Source organism: Chrysemys picta, chromosome 5 (genome assembly GCF_011386835.1).
Source record: "Chrysemys picta bellii isolate R12L10 chromosome 5, ASM1138683v2, whole genome shotgun sequence".
Classification (NCBI taxonomy): domain Eukaryota; kingdom Metazoa; phylum Chordata; order Testudines; family Emydidae; genus Chrysemys; species Chrysemys picta.
The window spans coordinates 74,591,859-74,609,946 of NC_088795.1; the positions used below are offsets into that span (position 1 = coordinate 74,591,859).

Sequence of the window (18,088 nt, forward strand, 5' to 3'; positions counted from 1 at the left end):
TAAGGCCATAACTTAGTATTCAGCATTCACATAGTACAACACAGTATCCATTAAAAATCAACTTCTAATGTTGCTACAAGTTCAATGTTCTCATGTACAGTTTTTTTAACTGTATTAAAATTACTGCAACTGTTACTGATGTTAGCAACACTCCACTTACCTCATCAGGGTTGGCATTAAAGGTGAGACTGCCCTCATCCAGCTGCATATACAATCTTCTAAAAGAAAATCCTAGAGGTGGATTCTTATTGTATATAGAGCAGTGTCCCCAAGTGGATTTGCACAACCTACCAAAATAGGAATAAATCTAGTATGAAAATACTTGGCATATTGAACAATGGGGATAAAAAATATTGAATAGCTGCTCATTAATTGACAATCAGTCATCCTATGCACTAAATGAGGCATGGTCCTGTGAAAAGTTATATGGGATCATATAATTAATGACAGTATCATAATCCAAATGCACAAGGGAGCTGAACAAAGATTGCACAGATGATGTTAATTCTGGCATTTCCTAACTTTTGAGTGCTTGACTTTACAACCTAAATAACATTCTTAACAATGTTTTGCATGTAATTGTATAATATACCTCAAGGGGAAAATGAGAAGAGGATTCAACTATATAGTGTACACTGCAGAGCTGATTTCTTTTCTCCTTCCTTTAGTCTTTATGCTATAAAATGTATACACTTTTATTTTAAGGGAATATCTGTGCTTAGTCTAAGATTTCTATGGAACCAGGACAAGACAACAGTAATTACTAGTCAGTAATGGACTTCATATTAGGTCATGTGAGGGGGCTTGCAAGTTTTGGTATTTATATATTTACACAGCATCATTGGGTGCTAGGAGTGCATCACTGCACCTTTTCACTGTAAAGTGTGAAATTGCCAGATGTTTAATTCTTGTGTCCAGGCGTGGTGGTGGTTGTTGGTCCCTTACTTCTTCCTGGCCAGAGGAAGATAAGATGGCAAACTGTTTTTAACAGCTAAAACAAGTTTTAAAAACACACACACAACACAAAACAAACGAAACCCAGAATGGAAAGGAAAGGTAGAAGGAGCTCATTGGCTGAAGCAAAGTAGAATGGACCATGGCACTATAAACCTGATCCCCAGCCTCTAGAAGCTCAGTCCAGGTCAGGACTCAGTACTGGCCAGAGCCTGCTTGCAGTTTCAACTAGATGTTCATTTAATTTGAAACTGGGTCTTATGAAAGGATGACTCTTATCTGAACTTTGTAAATCAATTTTCATAGCGTTTTAAATTTAAGTTCTCTATTTTTGATGGAGACAATGGATTCCTGACTTTTCTTCTCCTTACTGATTAAATAAGTCTACAATCCACATCACCTTTACTACCACTGCAGTATGACACTTCTACTTTACTGCATTAATCCTTTCTCTTTGTTGATGCTTTCCCATTTAGATTCTATATGCTGGACTTAGACCCACTTTAACATTTCTGCTGTCAGGCACATAGTGGGCCATGAAAAGCACTTGTGGAGACACCAGTGTGCTAGAGGGCTTGTCTTCATTTCAGTGCTAATGTGAGCATAGATAACTCAAGCTAGCTCCTTTCTAGCTTGAGTGAAAATGACAAAACTGCAAACAACACTTGAGCAGCACAGACTAGCTGAGTTACCTCTACATTATCAACTCCAGCATCACAACCACTTGAGCTTCAACCACATCTGTTGATGGGCCAGCTAGCTCGAATTTAAAGTACCACTGAACTTGAACAATAATATTTTATGTGTGCAGGGGGGGAGCTGGGTTACGGGCAAACCTTGATTTACACTGCAGTGAAGACAAGCCATTAGTCTTCTTTCTAGACGTGATACCACAAACAACAGCATGTTTATAATTTTCACACAGATCTGGATTTGCACTGGGTTCAAATTTTACCCCTGTCAAGTCTGAATTGACCTGGGTAATATTTGTTTGCAAAAAGACAAATAGAAAATCCTTAAAATGTATAAAACAGTTCATTAGCATGAGTTAAACAGTAACTTTTCACATTTGAAACATTGTTCAAAAGGGTAAACAGTGTGACAACCCACAATCAATCTAGTAATCCTCTTTATTCCATGCAGGTGACCTCACATTAACTTACCCTTGCCAGAGAAGCTCATCATTAGCAAGATCCTGCCAGACACAAGAAGCCAGGCAGAGGTCAGTTGCATTCAGATATGACAAAATGGTAAAACTAAGCTCAGGGGGCAGCATTTCCAAGTTAATGAATCCTTCTTGTTCTTTAGATTTTCTTGCTTTCAACAGATGGTAGATGTCAATTCCTCCTTGGGCTTGTTTACGATGGTTTGTGTTTGAAATGCTGTTAGTAGCTAATCTTCTACCATGCTCTCTGGTGAGATAGCCTTGCCCACTGTATCCTTGGTGTTGCAGCTGCTGGTTCCTAGCCACTCTCCACAGCCCCTGACCCATCTGCGAGTCTGTGGGTCATAAAATCCAAATGAAAGGTTATTTAGAAAAAACATCAGTGGGCATTTTTATAGCTGCTAAGGAAATCAGCTTATAAGTTTAGAGTTGCATTGGCAATTTATGAAAAGTTTTGGGAAATATCTAGCAGGTACTGAAAAGCTGAATAAAAACAAAGGTAGAATTGACTTTCAAATAGTAAGAGAAGAGTAATCTTGTAAATTACTGTAAATTATTGGAAATGCCATATGTTTATCCTCTGTCCCCAGTAAAATGAACAGCTATAGAGAACAACAACAAAAAAATCAATGAAAACTTAAAAAATAAAATTTGCCAAACATTATTGATGCTCTGGACAGAATTACAAAATTCAGGGCCTGATTCTGTAAATAATACGGAGCACAATGTAAGTTGCTCCATTCAAGTCAACGGGACTTGCAAGAGGGATCACAATGTTTGGGACTAGCGTTTTCAGAATTATTTGTAAAATTAACTCAAATGGCCTGTCTGGAAACAATGTAATGCAGACTGAGACTATAATCAAGAGGTAATGATAAATGGCATGTAGGGTAGTGTGTAATAAAGGCAGGAATTGGTATTAAGATAAAACCTAACAACTTTGGAATTGATTCTAACTTAGGAAGATTAGCAATTATTGGCGAAGACAAAGAAATAATACGAAGATCTACTGCTATTTATTTATTTAGACAGGTGTCTTAGTCTTCAAAATGCTTCAAAAACAGAAGGTGGATTCATGTTAGCTCTCATAGTTATAAACACAAAAACTTAATTTTATGTGTGTTGTAAACAAAATCCGATTACAACTGAGTCCAAGAACTATGTTTTTTATAGAAATGCCAAATACTATCAGATTTGTGATTAAAATCAAGTGCTGACAACTCTGCAACATATTTGTAATGTGATATGGCTATAAAAAGACCAATCTTGAGCTGCATTTAAAGAAGCATTGCTACACAAATTAGGGAGGTAATAGTTCTTCTCAGTGTAGCTCAGGTGTGACTGCACCTGGATTCGTGTGTTTGATTCTGGGCATTCTACTTAAAATATATTGAATGGGAGTGAGTTCACAGAAAAACAATTATCAGATGGCTAGGCTGGAGAGTCTGAAGAAACCTAGAAGAGCTAATCAATGTGAAAAAAACCTTGAAGAACTAAGGAATGATTAAGATGAGAAACATGGTAAAGGTCTACAAATATCTGAAGGATGTATTCCCTATGGATAGTGAAATTATTTGATGATGAAAGGGGGTATAGCTAGAAGTAATGGGATGAAGCTAAGAAAAATGTAGGCTGTATTTTTAGAAACATCCTGACCGTAAGATCTGTTATGATGTGGAACAGTTTTCCAAGAAAGTGATAGAAGCCCCTTTGCTTAGAAAACTTAAAAATCAGAGTAGGCTGAACACTAGAAAATGTCATTTTCTGTTTTCCTTCACTCTCCCAGCTAACACAAGTTATTTTCTTATTTTCTTTTTTTAAAGATCGCAATATATTCTTCCATGGCAAGTTTTAAATATCATGAGATTTAGAAAGGGTGGCTTGAGGACTCCATTTTTTTAATGTGGAATTTATGTTCCAGTATTAAAGAGAATCTTAATTACAACACAAGACGTTGGTCAAAAGGCATCCAGGCCTTTCTTTTTATCACAACCAAAGTTGTACTAGGCTGTGCCCTCTTTTTACCAGCATCTCAGATGTACAGCAGCTGTGTATGTGACTTCTGTTCTTACTTATTGCTAGTTAGTTATGCTGTAGAGTATAGTAAATGCAGCAGATTCTGAAATTTAATTAGGATTACCATACGTCCTCTTTTTCCCGGACATGTCCGGCTTTTCGGCAGTCAAACCCCCGTCCGGGGGGAATTGCCAAAAAGCCGAACATGTCCGGGAAAATGGCGGCTCTGCTCCTCCCCGACTCTTCGGCTCTGTTTAAGAGCCGGGCTGCCCGAGAGCTACCGGCTTCGGGCAGCCCCGTGCCTCCAGACCCTGCGCCGCCGGAGCCCGGGAGGGGAAGTGCCCGGCTGGGGGCGCAGGGTCTGGAGGCACGGGGGGCTGCCCGAAGCCGGTAGTGCTCGGGCAGCCCGGCTCTTAAACAGAGCCGAAGAGTCGGGGAGGAGCAGAGCCGCGGCGGCTGGAGCCTCCAGCCGCCGGGGCTCTGTGTAACTGACACAGTGTCAGTTACACAGAGCCGCAGCCGCTGGAGGCTTTGCTCCTCTTCGGCTCTGTTTAAGAGCCGGGCTGCCCGAACGCTACCGGCTTTGGGCAGCCCCGTGCCTCCAGACCCTGCGCCGCTGGAGCCCGGGAGGGGAAGTGCCCGGCTGGGGGCGCAGGGTCTGGAGGCACGGGGGCTGCCCGAAGCCGGTAGCGCTCGGGCAGCCCGGCTCTTAAACAGAGCCGCGGCGGCTGGAGCCTCCAGCCCCCGGGGCTCTGTGTAACTGACACACTGTGAGTTACACAGGGCCGCAGCCACTGGAGGCTCTGTTTAAGAGCCGGGCTACCCGAGAGCTACCGGCTTCGGGCAGCCCCCATGCCTCCGGACCCTGCGCCCCCAGCCGGGCACTTCCCCTCCCGGGCTCCGGCGGCGCAGGGTCCGGAGGCATGGGGGCTGCCCGAAGCTGGTAGCGCTGGGGCAGCCCGGCTCTTAAACAGAGCCTAAGAGGAGCAGAGCCTCCAGCTGCGGGGGCTCTGCTCCTCTTCGGCTCTGTGTAACTTATACAGTGTAAGTTACGCAGAGCCGCCGGAGCCCCGGAGGGGAAATGCCCGGCTGGGGGCGCAGGGTCCGGAGGCAAGGGGGCTGCCCAAAGCCCGAGCGCTACCGGCTTCACGGTTTGCTGGGCAGCCTCCAGACCCTGCGCCCCCGGCTGGGTGCTTCCCCTCCCGGGCTCCAGCTGCGCTGGGGAAGCGCCGGCCGGGGGCGCAGGGTCTGGGGGCTGCCCGGGAAACCGTGAAGCTGGTAGCACTGGGGCAGCCCTTTCCCCCTGGCTGGGAGTGGGAGGGAGGAGGGGGCGGAGTTAGGGTGGGGAAGGGGCGGAGTTGGGGCGGGGCTAGGGGGTGGGGAAATGGGCGGGGCCAGGGCCCGTGGAGGGTCCTCTTTTTTTATTTATGAGATATGGTAACCCTAATTTAATTCAGGAACCTTCTAAATTAGACACTTAAATCTCAATGACAAATATTTCAGTAATAATTTGTATTTAATCAAAGGGACAAGGAAAATAGTTACTCACAAAGTAGGCCACTTGAACTCACAACCCAAGCAAAGGAACGTTCTTTGAATTCTAGTATGTTTTAGAATTGTACAGTGAAACGGTCTTATTTTTATACCCCTGCTATGATAGCAGAACATAAATTAATGAACACTCATTCCTGAGCTCTGCGGTCTCCTGTTGCTGGCTCACCAAAAAAAGACACATCTGAACTGACTTGTGCATTTGGACACTGGTCTGGTAGGAGCTCACATGCATGCTTTTATTATTCATATTCAGGTAGCACCTGGAAATCAGAATCAGGGATCTATTATGTTAAGGGCAGACATATGATGTAATGGCTCCAAAAGAGCTTAAACATGTAACTAGTAGGAAACTAACAAAAAGAGAAGGTGGAGGAGAACGAGGTTAATGGTCACAAAACCAAAACATTAAATTGTTTTGGAAGTTTGCAAAAGTGGGATATTCAAACTACTTTGTTTTTTATTTCTGCCTGTTTCTACTTTTTGAACTCTTGCATGGTTTCTATTTCTACTGGAACCTCTGTTTGAATTTTTTTTTCAGTTTAAACCTCTCTTATTTTTACATAAACACTTCTCTCTTATATATACACACATCTTAGTGGGGAGTGGGTGCTTTTAGAAGACTAAAAAACACTGATGGAGGGAGGGGAAAGATCAAAGAACTACAGTTCAGAAGATCTTCTCAGAGGACACGGTCACTGCATATATACACTGGTGGGGATATATTAGACTCTACAAGAGGCTATTAGACTTCGATGGGCTTAAGACTTAAGTTTAACATTACTGTTTATCTGTTAGAATAGTAATCTATTCACTCACAAAGACATCAGAAGTTCTGAACATAAAGAGCCTCTAACATTTGCATCTACAATTTTTGCAAGTTTAATTACTTGCTGCCAATGCTCAAATTTCAGCCATCCCCAGTCTCTTGTGTAGTCTCCCATAGGTCCAGAAACACACCAGTTTTCTAAAACCTGTACACGTACAGTGCCTAGCACAAGGGGACCCCTAATCTCAGTTGGGGTATCTAGGCACTACTATAATACAAACAGCAGCAACAATGCCATATAGAGATAAATGGAAACAGTTAATGCCTCTTAGGGTCAATCCTTCCCTTTCCTTTGTGGCCACAAAACAAATGGAGTTCCACTAGACTGCAGCAACAGGAGAGGAGACAGGGTTCTGATAGCCTACAAGGCACCACAGAGCTCAGCTCCAGAGCCTCTGTGAATTAAATATTAACTAAATCACAGGACAGGAAACAGCAGAGAAGGTGAATCTGCTGTTGTACAGAGCCATCAGTTATTCTTCACCATGAAATAAATAGCCACTGAGCAACTCCACCCTACAGGATGGCCTCCATCCCAGAGCAGCTCCATAACACAACTGTCTAGGTTGTGTGCTGGGACCAGGATTTAGGCCTTAAGCAGTTGTTACCTCTTGTTTCAATTTGCCTCCAGAGTGAGGAAGATATATTTACATTTATATTCTCTCCACATTCAGAAGGTTCTCATTACAAGGTTAAGGGCTAAAAACTTGCTTTTTCTACATTAAACTTAAATTCCCCAGAAAGTCCTGGATAAGCCCCTTCGCACCAACCCACTTATTTCCTGGTCACTTTAAAATAAGTTGGGCACTTTTTTTCCCATGGTTGCAATTATGTTTGTGTTAGACATTTTTAAGAAGGAAAAATTCAGAAGTATACCTTCCTAATGTGATCATTACTTGCTACTGAATTAGGCTGAAGCTGCTACCAACTTGAGGTTTTTTTTTTTAAGCTTAGGTGTTCCTCTCAAGAAAGGCAGAAGTAAATTGCTTGTTTTCTCATATACATGCAATTGACTGTGTCACTTTATACATGTTGTGATTAAGCACTTTTAAAACAGGTGCTTAATATTTTACAATAGGATTAGTTGATTATGTGCTGGTTTAATCTGTGGTTCAGTCTAGTAAAACTCAGAAAATAGATAGCCATGTTGTAGATTCGAGAGAGTGGTAGTAGATCAAGGAAGGGAAAACTTTTCATACTATTGAATTGAGAAATATACAACTTGCTGTTCTAGTTATGTGAGAAAACAAATTAGATTTACCTGGTTAAAAAGCTTTTATGTGGAAATATTGAACTGCTTAGAATTTTTCAGAATCAGGAAATTTAAAATCTAGCTGTTTTCTGAATTTTATTTCTGGAATTAGTTTTATTACAAATCTTCACTTTCTAACTTGCAAACAGCAATTACCTATGACTGTCTTTTAGCATTAAGGTTTCTAAGGGTAGGTCTATACTTACCTCCGGGTCCGGTGGTAAGCAATCGATCTTCTGGGATCGATTTATCACGTCTTGTCTAGACGCGATAAATTGATCCCAGAAGTGCTCGCCGTCGACGCCGGTACTCCTGCTCCACGAGAGGAATACGCGGAGTCGACGGGGGAGCCTGCCTGCCGCGTCTGGACCCGCAGTAAGTTCGAACTAAGGTACTTCGACTTCAGCTACGTTATTCACGTAGCTGAAGTTGCGTATCTTAGTTCAAAGTGGGGGGTTAGTGTGGACCAGGCCTAAGAAGAAGTAAACTGGTGAAGGGTTGGGAAGGCAAGTATTTAATACAGCTGAAAAACAAATCTCATTCAATTTTTAGTTACATTTAAAAGCTGTCTAGGAAAAGTGAAGCTGTGTCTTCAAATCCACAAGACTTCTCTCTCTCGCTGCTATTTGTGCATTTGTCTTTGAATCAGTTATGTGACCCAAAACCGGGTGGAGCCCTTCCTGTAAATGTTGATGACCCCTGTCACTTCTAAAAGAACAAATCTGTGCTGAATGTTCATATAATCAATTTCAGGTCTTTCCTAGATTGGTCCTTTTGCTAGAGGACTTTAAAAAAAATGATACAGTGATATTTATAGTTCATAGAAACTACTTGTTAAAATAGTGGAGAGAAAAACTGAATTAATTAATGGCAGTGGCTGTATATGCATTATATTTCAGTTTAAATATACATTTGAAAACACATTACTGTTACACTTGATTTTCATGTACAGTGATGGAAATGGTACTCAGCTAATGAGCAGCTGTTCAACATGTTTTATCTTTATTGTTCAGTATGTGACCCCATGCCTTATTGAATTCAAAACCTGCTCTGAAAACAGAATTATTGTTTGTTTGTTTGTTTTTCCATGGGCTTTTCTATGGTGCTAATAACTATGGTATATAAGTGCTTCCCACACAACTAATTTATATTCACAACACCCCCATGATGTGAGGGGGATGGTATTCTCCTCATTTTACAAATGGGCAACTGATGCACAGAGAGATTAAAGTCAAAAGTAGCCACTAATGTTGGACACCCAATTTGAGAGAGATAGGACCTGAGTTTTCAGTGTACTTATAGCATTATATAGTATTTCATCTATTCATCCACAGTTCCCAATGAGTGAATTAAAGGGGACAAATTAATGTTGCACAGGCATCTCATATTTGAGGGTTTAACTTTGCAACCTTAATAATGTTCTTTTACTGTAGGGGATCTTTTATATAATGTCCTAGGTTTTAAATAAATCAAATTTAAGATACAGAAATTTAATTAGGTGCGGTCATATTTTCATCCACATGGTCATCAGCATGTCTAGAACCTTAACCTGTTCTACAGTGGAAGGGAGAGCTCAGTGGTTTGAGCATTGGCCTGCTAAACCCAGGGTTGTGAGCTCAATCCTTGAGGGGACCACTTAGGAATCTGGGGCAAAAAATCAGTACTTGGTCCTGCTAGTGAAGGCAGGGGGCTGGACTCAGTGACCTTTTGGGGTCCCTTCCAACTCTATGAGATAGGATGTTAGAACTAATCTGCAAGGAACTCCGCCATTTAAACTAATGGAGTAACTCCTAGCAATAGTAGATTGTGATTTCCTGTATGGACCAGTACTAGAGAGGGGGATGAGAGATGCACTTTGCCAGTGGAATTCCCATATATTTACTAACACGACTAAAATATAGACTCAGGAATCTTGGGTTCCGTTTCATACTCTACAAGAGAGAGTGTTCTAATAGACTTATTTCCTCCCATGCTTGACCCATTCTGTCCCATCCTCCCCACTCTGCCCCTATCTGGTCTCTTCCCCACTCTTGGCTCCTTGTCACCGTTCCAGCCAGCTTGCCTAGTCAGTCCTAGTCACCCCACCCCGATCTTGCTCTCCAAGTCCTAATCTCCATGCCTTTCTTTACTCCCAGCCTCTTCCCCTACCGCACCCTGTACCCTTGCCCAACCTGACCAATTCAGTTTCCTCTCCCACTGCCTCCCACTCTTCCTCCCCAGACTAAATATCCCATCTCAGTCTCCCCCCGCCCCCCACATACACACCTCTCTCTCTTCCCCAGCATCTTGCCCCAGTCTTTGCCCAGCCAGTCCCAGTTATCCCCCTATGTCAGATCCTTTTCAGATCTTTCTTTTTCCCCACAGTTTTCTAGTCCCAGTCTCTCTCCAGTCCCCCAGCTCCTCGTCCAATCTCATGTTACCCCACAGCCAACGTCTCTAGCCCCTGCCTCCATTTCACTCACCAGCTCCCAAACCCAGTCTTCCCTCTGCAGCTCCCAGTCCCCTTGCCCAGCTAGTCCTAGACCTCCTCCTCTCCAGCTCCCAGTTTCACTTTCCTCCTCTTCCAGTCCCAGTCTCACCAGATTTCTTGTCCCAATCTACTCCTTTTCCTCACCCTCAACTGGCTTTTGTCCCATGTGCATTTGAGATGTATGGTTTCCTCCTCCATGCTGCCAGGATGCCAGCAGGGGGATCACTGACAATGCAGGAGAGACAGGCTTCAATTCTGATGCTCATCCTAGGCCCAAAGCAGCCAATACAGGAAGAATCCTTTTAATCGCCATTGCCCTGTGCTGGAGCATGCTCAGTCACTCTGTGGGGATGGCACACGCAGATGTGAAAGGAGAATGGATTCTTTTGAGGGGTTCAGTGAGGATTCTTTTGGGATTTTAGCTATTAAGCTCTAGCAAGTCTCTACGGACCATGTGCAAACTACGATTTTTCAGATGCTTATAACTTGGCCAAATTTGGGTGGATTTTTATGCAGATCACAAAATACGCATTCCTTCTCAATTTCAAATCCCTGATTCAAAGTATAGGAGTGCTAGAGCAAAGAAAAGGTTGCCACATTTTTTTTTTACATGAGGGAAACATGTTTTTCCTAGCCTCAATCAGAAATGATTGAACCATTTGGCTGAAATTATCCCCCCAAAAATTCAGCCTGAGATGGATACCTGCATTTCAGCCAAAATGGTTAAAGTTTGACAAAATTATTAGCAACTGAAAAATCACGATTTTATAGTGGAAAGTGTCAAGCACCTTTAATAATAGTTAGTGCAACCAGCCTCTCCTTTCATTTTAAGATTTGCTGCTGCTCACAAACACCTTCTCACAGATCCTGAGGAAGTGATGTGATGTTTGCGTTGTGATAGCTTTCGTGTTGTCATGACAGGTCATCACATTCTGATGCAGTGTCTTGACATTGTGACAGGATCCTCCCACCCAAATACAGTTTTGGAATTGTTAAGTCTGCCAGCTAATCTTGCAGGCTGTTGACAGATCTGAGGCAATTTGATCTGTCCTTCAAAATTCAGTCTAGATGATGGCACAAGATGTCAGATTCTGGCAAGTGTCCTCCACCATACAGCCTACCCCTACCCCAATAAACTCTCAGCTGTAAAGGCCACATTTCTTCATGACCTGACATAGAAACTAGATTTCTTGAATTTGTTACTTGGACCTTAGATTCCTTCAGCTGCAGTTCATGGACTTTTCAATGGACATTTAATGGTAATTATTGGTCTGCCTCACCAGAACTTCTGCCCTCTTCCTCCCCTACTCCCTCTTCTCTATGCCTACACTTTTTCTTCACATCCATTTCTCCTTCCTCATTTTTCTCCTCCCTGTAATTCTTTGAAGCAGGGATGATCTTTATTTTTGCACGTTGTACAGTGCTGAGGATATTGTTGGAACTAAACAAATGATAAAATAATCAGAGATCTACAACAATACTGAAGTGTGAAAAAGAAGAAAGTAGGATATGGGAGAAGAATCCTCTGGGCTCTGAAAAGTGTGAGGAGAATCCAACAAATGAAGATTGCTAACTCAAGCTGCCACTTTTTCCAGTATTACAAGACATTGAAAGACCATTTTTCCCCCGGGTCAGAGTATTCCAAAGAGGTTTACAGGTGAGAAATAAAGAGCATTATCAGAAATAGGGCATGGAATGATCACGCCTGCTGAATTATCAAGTGGACTTTACACTACCAGGCAAACACCCAAGTTTTTCTTATACTAGCTTCTGATCCTCTGCAAAATGGATTATCTGTCTATAGGTAGTACTTGTGTTCATACTGGTTGCAGGTGATTAAACCTTTCCTTTAGCTGTAAATAAAACATGGAAAAAGCAGCTACACCGGGTTTTTATAAACAAAAGCCAGTCAACATTCATTTATAATGAAAGAAAATAAACATTTTCTCAGTGCTCCTGGTAATCTTTTCATCTCAGAAGTCAGACCACGATCACTTCTAATCAATTTCACATTAGAGAGTAAGTATGGCTGATATCCAGGGATACAAATGCAAGTAGTATGACAGAATATTTGAAAAAACAGGTTCTTTGTGAAATACACCCATACTTTTATGGAAAGATATCAAAAGGTGAAAGCTGTTTAAAAATCAAAATCCTTCATTAAAATCTTACTCATTTTAGGAATGAATAGTGAAAGGACAATAGATATTTTAAGTTAAATACCAAATGAGCAGATTTCACAGATGCAACAGATTGAGACACATTTTAACTAGCTAAGCACTGATCATCAAAGCCATAAGATGTAATACATTTGTAACTAAGAGCTTATCTGCCGTTTGTTAGATCTGATGTCTTATTTTTCCCCATCAAGCAATTATTTTCAGTTTTGCAGTAATCAAGATGAACACTTTAGAAACTCACTATTACAACATGATGGGTAAACCCATTTCTGGGCATAAAATCATCTGAGGGAAGGAGTAAATAAGAGTCAATGTAATTTGTATTGTATAAACTAGTTAGTAGCCAGTTTAATTGTCTATTTGAAAGTCTCCATCTTCAATGTTTATACCAAAATAAATCATTTGGGTGTATTTCCAAGACTTCAAAATTGTACAGTCCTCCCTACCTATTGAGACTCCAATGGATTGGCCTACCCTTGTGAGTAGAGGAAAGCCACTAACATTTATTTATACATCCGCTATCCTATCTACCTTTTTCTGTACAGAGCCTATCACAAGCAGGCCCCAATCCTGGACATGGCTTCAATGTGCTACGTTATGGTAAGTATTACATTGCTGGTGTGTGCTGCAGAATACTAAAAGTCAAATCATGGTCTTGTTGATAGAAATACCAGGTCGTCTGAACTGTGTGAAACTGCAGTGACATATCCTTCAGTGCTAATGGCCTGTGCCCACAGCAGTGACCGTTTTGGTTCAAGATAAATGCCAGTTCCTTAGCGCAAATTTGAAAATCTCACCACTTGGTGAGCACAAGGGCTAGTGCACTGTGCACCTTCCTTTCCAGTCCGGTACACAGGCCATGAAGCATCATTAATATTACTACTAAACATGGATGTTTGGAAGCCAGAGGTGCATTTAATAAGAGTTTTAAAAAAGTTTTTTAAATGACTATTTTAGTTAAAAGATTATTCCGTTTCCTCATGTCCATGATTGTCAGAGCTGTCACTATCTCCTTAGGAAATTTAAAGTGCCAACAGCATCCCCTTTCCCTCGCAGGTAGCCCTCACTCTAGGTTACACCTTACTCACACACACGCTGCTCCGAGCAACTCGGAATCATCATCAGCCTGTTGTACCGTCACCTATCTCTCCCTCCCCCCCCCCCCCCGCTCCCGCCCACGGGCAACAAAGGAATAAAAACCATCATCCCCCCGCAGCGCCCTAAGGAAGAAAAGGCGGTGGATAGATTACTCGCCCATAGGCAGTGAAAGGGGCGTGAGTGTGTGCTGGCAGGGGGGGAGCGGGCAGGCGCGGGCACTGAAGGCGCGGCGTGGAGCAGGCAGGAGTCGGCCGAGCAGAGGCTCAGCGGTCTCAGAGCAGCTTTAGGATAACGTTGCTCCCAGCGCCAGCCTCTGGCTCTCACACAGACCCAACCGGGCAAGGAAAGTCCCGCCCCTGAGCCGGATTGGCCCTTTCAGACAGCCCCACCCTAGCGCCGACCTCTGATTGGCCGCGGTGCCACTCACTCCGCACCGACCCCACGGACCAAGTTCGGGGGTCTCTCGTACCTCTCCAAGCTCCGATCCCAACCGCCGCCGCGACGAACCAAGTCGGTGCGTGAGCCTCGCCGGCTGGGAACGAACTCAGGAAGCACCGGGCACGGGAAGGGGAAAGGGGAGGGAGGGAGAGGAGATGAGAGCCCTTTGCGCCGCCGTCGCTGCCACCGCCCCCTTCTCGCGCCTGAGTTTTGACGTTTGCTGTTGTTGCTGGAAGTGACGTCAGCGCCGCGAGACTTCCCGGAAGCGGAAACCGCTGTCAGATTTGTGTCGGCAGATTCTGCATGAGCCGAACTTGGCCAGTGCCCAGGGCTACGTAATCTTCCCTGTCCCGCCCGCCCGCCCGCAAGTGGGAGTCGCCCGGCAACAGGGCTTCGCTGTGGAGCTGACCCGGGTGCTCTATGGCAGGTAGGTGACGGAGAGCGAGCGATGAATCTGCTAATGCGAATCGGGAGACGAGGTGAGGGGCGGTTCCCGCGGCTGGGCTTGAATTGCCGGTAAAATACAAACTGCCGCCGGGAGGCCCAGGTGGGTGCGGGCGCTGAGTATAGGCGAGCGGAGAATCGCTATGGGGGAGTCCTAGGAAAAAAAGGTGGGGAGAGTCAGAGAAAGGGGGGGAGGTTACTCTGTTTGCGACCCGTCGCCCCCGGCTTCCTGATCCTGCCCGCCCGCCCCGCCGGTCCGTGTCTGTTTCAGTCTTTGCCCCTCCCCCATACCGAGACTGATCGGGGGGGGCGCGAAGTTTTCTGTGCATCTTCCCTGGGGCGGGACAGGCTCTGTTCCGCGCGGCCGCCGAGTCTCTTTCCCCCGCGGAGGCCAGGGCCGGGCCCCGGATTTTCTGTAGAGCACTCTGCTCGCTCCCGTGTAAAGTGGCCCAGAGTGCGAGAGGGGCTGAGCACTTCCCTTGTGTTTCTCTCCAGCTGCGAAGCACCGGCCTGGAGGCCCTGCTTCTCCCGGACTTACATCAACACGTCCGGAGCGGGACACTACCCGAGCCCGGGGGCACTAAAGCTTCCTGAGGACTTGCAAGGCAGAAAAAGGGCAACACGTGCGCCTTGCCCCCCTTTGCTTTGCTGAGTCTCCTGTGGGGAAAACGGACTCCTGGGGTGCTGACCATTTTGGGAGGTCTCTGGTCACAACCGCCTTGATGCTTCTGCCAGATATGAAATAGAAGGGTGTTATAATTAGGATCCTACCAAATTCAGGGGCCATTTTGGTCATTTTTACGGTCATAGGATTTAAAAAATCGTAAATTTCATGATTTCAGCTGTTTAAATCTGAAATGTCACAGAGTTGTAATTTCAGCGGTCCTGACCCATAAAGGAGTTGTGGAGGGGGTTACAAGGTTTTGTGGGGAGGCGGTTGCGGTACTGTTACCATTACTTCCATATTGCTGTGGCGCTGCCTTCAGAGCTGGGCAATTGGAGAGCGGCAGCGGCTGGCTGGGAGCCCAGCTCTGAAGGCAGCGCCGCAGCCAGCAGCCGTGCAGAAGGAAGGATGGCTAGGTATAGTATTGCCACCCTTACTTCTGCACTGCTGCTGGCAGGGCACTAGTTTTAGATCTGGGCGCCCAGCTAACAACTGATGCCGCTTTCCAGCCGCCCAGATCTGAAGGCAGTGCAGAAGTAAGGGTGGCAATACTGCAATCCCCCTAAAATAATCTTGTGACCCCTGCAACTCCATTTTGGGTCAGGATCCCCAACTTAAGAAATGCTGATCTCCCCTGTGAAATCTGCATAGTATAGGGTAAAAGCACACAAAAGACCAGACTTCATGGGCGGAGACCAGATTTCATGGTCCGTGATGCGTTTTTTATGACTGTGGATTTGGTAGGGCTCTAGTTATAGTCATCTCACCTGTACCTCAAAGCTAAGGATAGCAATTTAATTGTGCTACTTGCCATTGGTATAAATCAGTAGAACTGTTCCTGTTGCTGCTTCATCACTTGAATGATTGTTTAAAACTGCATGGGATGAGACAATTATTGGCAGTTTGTTACTGTTGAGAGTTAATTAGTATCTTTTACAATAACAATATGTAACCACTGTATAATGCACAACTTTGTGTGTTGATCTCCAAGTTCAAATGTTTATGGATCTATTGCTGTGTATATAGTATGTGGCAGAGAATGATCCTTTTTCCTGTCCCTGCAAAAGGAAATGTTTTATTGGAAGCTAATGCCCTCAGTATTTAAATGGTGCAAAAATGGGAAGAAGGGTGAGAAAAATGGAAGGGCTAAATTGTAGCTTGTTTAGGAAGAACCACACTGACTGAATGCCACTGCTATTTTTCTGTTACAGGCATTGGAAGGAAGTTTACATATTTCTTCAATGGGTGGGGATATTGTATTGATGTCACCTAGGTACTTTGTGATTTAAAAACTACAGGTACCTTGTTTCCTGTAGGATTTTACAGCAGGATAGCTAATGTGCATTAGTTATTCCACAGTAAAAACACCACCTTTTTTTGCAGTTGACATTGCCTAAGTATAAAAACAGCAGTTGGCTTCCTCCTCTGTTGCGGGTGTAATTCTTCAATGGGAACTCTGTTAGTCATATTGAATAGGTCTCTCCTCTTTGTCTTTTTGATCTTAAGAACCATTTTTTGTACAAATAGGCAGTATTGGTATTCCATGTAAAATGGACCTATGGACACTATATAAACACAAGGAATTTTCATTAAAATGTAGGGGTGTCATGTGTTCAAGGGATCTTTTGACTACTTACTCCATTATTTTAATGGGCTCTTTAACTTCCCATAAATGTCTAAAACTCTGCTAGTGTAACTTGTTTTCAGCACTTTTTTTCACATTCTGTAGTTCCAATGTGGAAATGGCAGTGTGAAACTGTCATCTTGTTAACTTAAATTATACTCTCAAAACAAAATTATGATTGTACCCCACATTGTAGATTAGAACCTCCATTTTTTATATGACTCTATTTTGTGTTATGTAAGAGCTTGTTTAAACTGGTGTACATATAGCCTGGTTGTAATGTATAACAAGAGAAGGAAGAGTTGAAGCTCTCCCCAAGATGAGAAAACACTTAATGAGACATCCTGCTTGCTCCCAAGGTTTGACTTGCTCCTGACTAAATTGGCTCCATCTCTCCTCTGAAACAAAGGGGACTGTTCATGTGAGTTCAGCATGGCTGGGACATTGGGACCTCACAGCGGGACTCATGATCAAAACTACTTATATGCATGAGGGCTTGTGTGCAAAAGGGAGACTATGGCTAAGAAGAGAAGATTGAGCAGGAGGAGATGGGTCAGGAGGATCTGAAGAACACTCACCGAGACCCAAAAGCCTCATAGGAAAGATGAAACTGAGGGAGGGTCATGAGTGCAGCTGTTGGTTGTTTTTGCTTAGATCTGTAACTCGTGTGCTTGACTCTAAGTAAAGTGAATAGTTAAGTTCCTATGCAAAGTCTGTTACTTGCTTTAACTGTCTTGTCGTCCCTGAGGAGTTAAATTGTAAACTAGATACCCATGAGGGTGGAGCTCTGGGGATGGCATAATAAAACTATCAGGGGGGCTTGTGGTGTCAGTACTGGTCTTTGGGCCTAGGGCAGCTAGACTATGGGGTCCCATATCCCTAGGAGGGCTACTAGACAGGGGTCTGTACCCCCGGAGTGTGCCAGAGAGGCTGGATTTAGAGATTGCGAAGATGTTGCTCAGACCTAGTAGGCCATATCCAAAGGTTGGGTCCAGTACAGCAGTCTCTTTTCTGATCACGATGGAGAAACTTAGCCAGGGCTGTGACAGGCACTCTCCCCAATATTTAGCAAGAATTTAATAGGTTGCTGTAGTGTAAAGTCTTATTGCAGAAATTTCACTACTTTTACTCAGGTTTTGAAAAAAAATAACCAGACATACTAGCTGCTGGAGTTAAACAAACAAACAAAAAACAGAGAAGAATGTGTTGAAGCAGCACCACCCTTGCTAGGAATCTCAGCTTTTCTGCCCCATCAGGTCCTAGAATTTTTGTTAGTGTGCTGTCTCTAGACCTTACTTAGAGGGACCTCCAGCTCTCCCATCAGCCTCTGGTTACTGGTAGGTCTGAAATTTGAATCTGCATCTCCTTTTCCATTCCCTCCAGGGGCTACAGGTAATTACAAG

General features: G+C 43.9%; 2 protein-coding genes across 26 annotated transcripts in view; one reads left to right on the forward strand and one right to left on the reverse strand.

Moving 5' to 3' along the window:
• FBXO8 (F-box protein 8) overlaps positions 1–14,120 on the reverse strand; it is a 28,342-nt gene extending 14,222 nt beyond the window's left edge. The window contains exons 1-3 of the mRNA XM_005300055.5: positions 13,985–14,120; positions 2,118–2,454; positions 161–287 (exon numbers count right to left, since the gene is read on the reverse strand). Of these exons, the coding sequence (XP_005300112.1) occupies positions 161–287; positions 2,118–2,446 (456 nt within the window). The 5' untranslated portion in view covers positions 2,447–2,454; positions 13,985–14,120. The remainder of the gene's footprint in view (positions 1–160; positions 288–2,117; positions 2,455–13,984) is intronic.
• A 124-nt stretch (positions 14,121–14,244) lies between these two features.
• Positions 14,245–18,088, forward strand: part of CEP44 (centrosomal protein 44) — a 46,529-nt gene continuing 42,685 nt past the window's right edge. For 5 of the 25 annotated variants that reach the window (XR_010601425.1, XR_010601424.1, XM_065596618.1 and 2 more), the window contains exon 1: positions 14,358–14,469. Coding sequence is in view for 5 of the 25 variants with exons in the window: in XM_065596618.1 (XP_065452690.1) it covers positions 14,402–14,469 (68 nt within the window). In the remaining 20 variants the exon portion in view is untranslated. The other 20 variants (XM_065596633.1, XM_065596622.1, XM_065596635.1 and 17 more) reach the window with 16 other exon arrangements.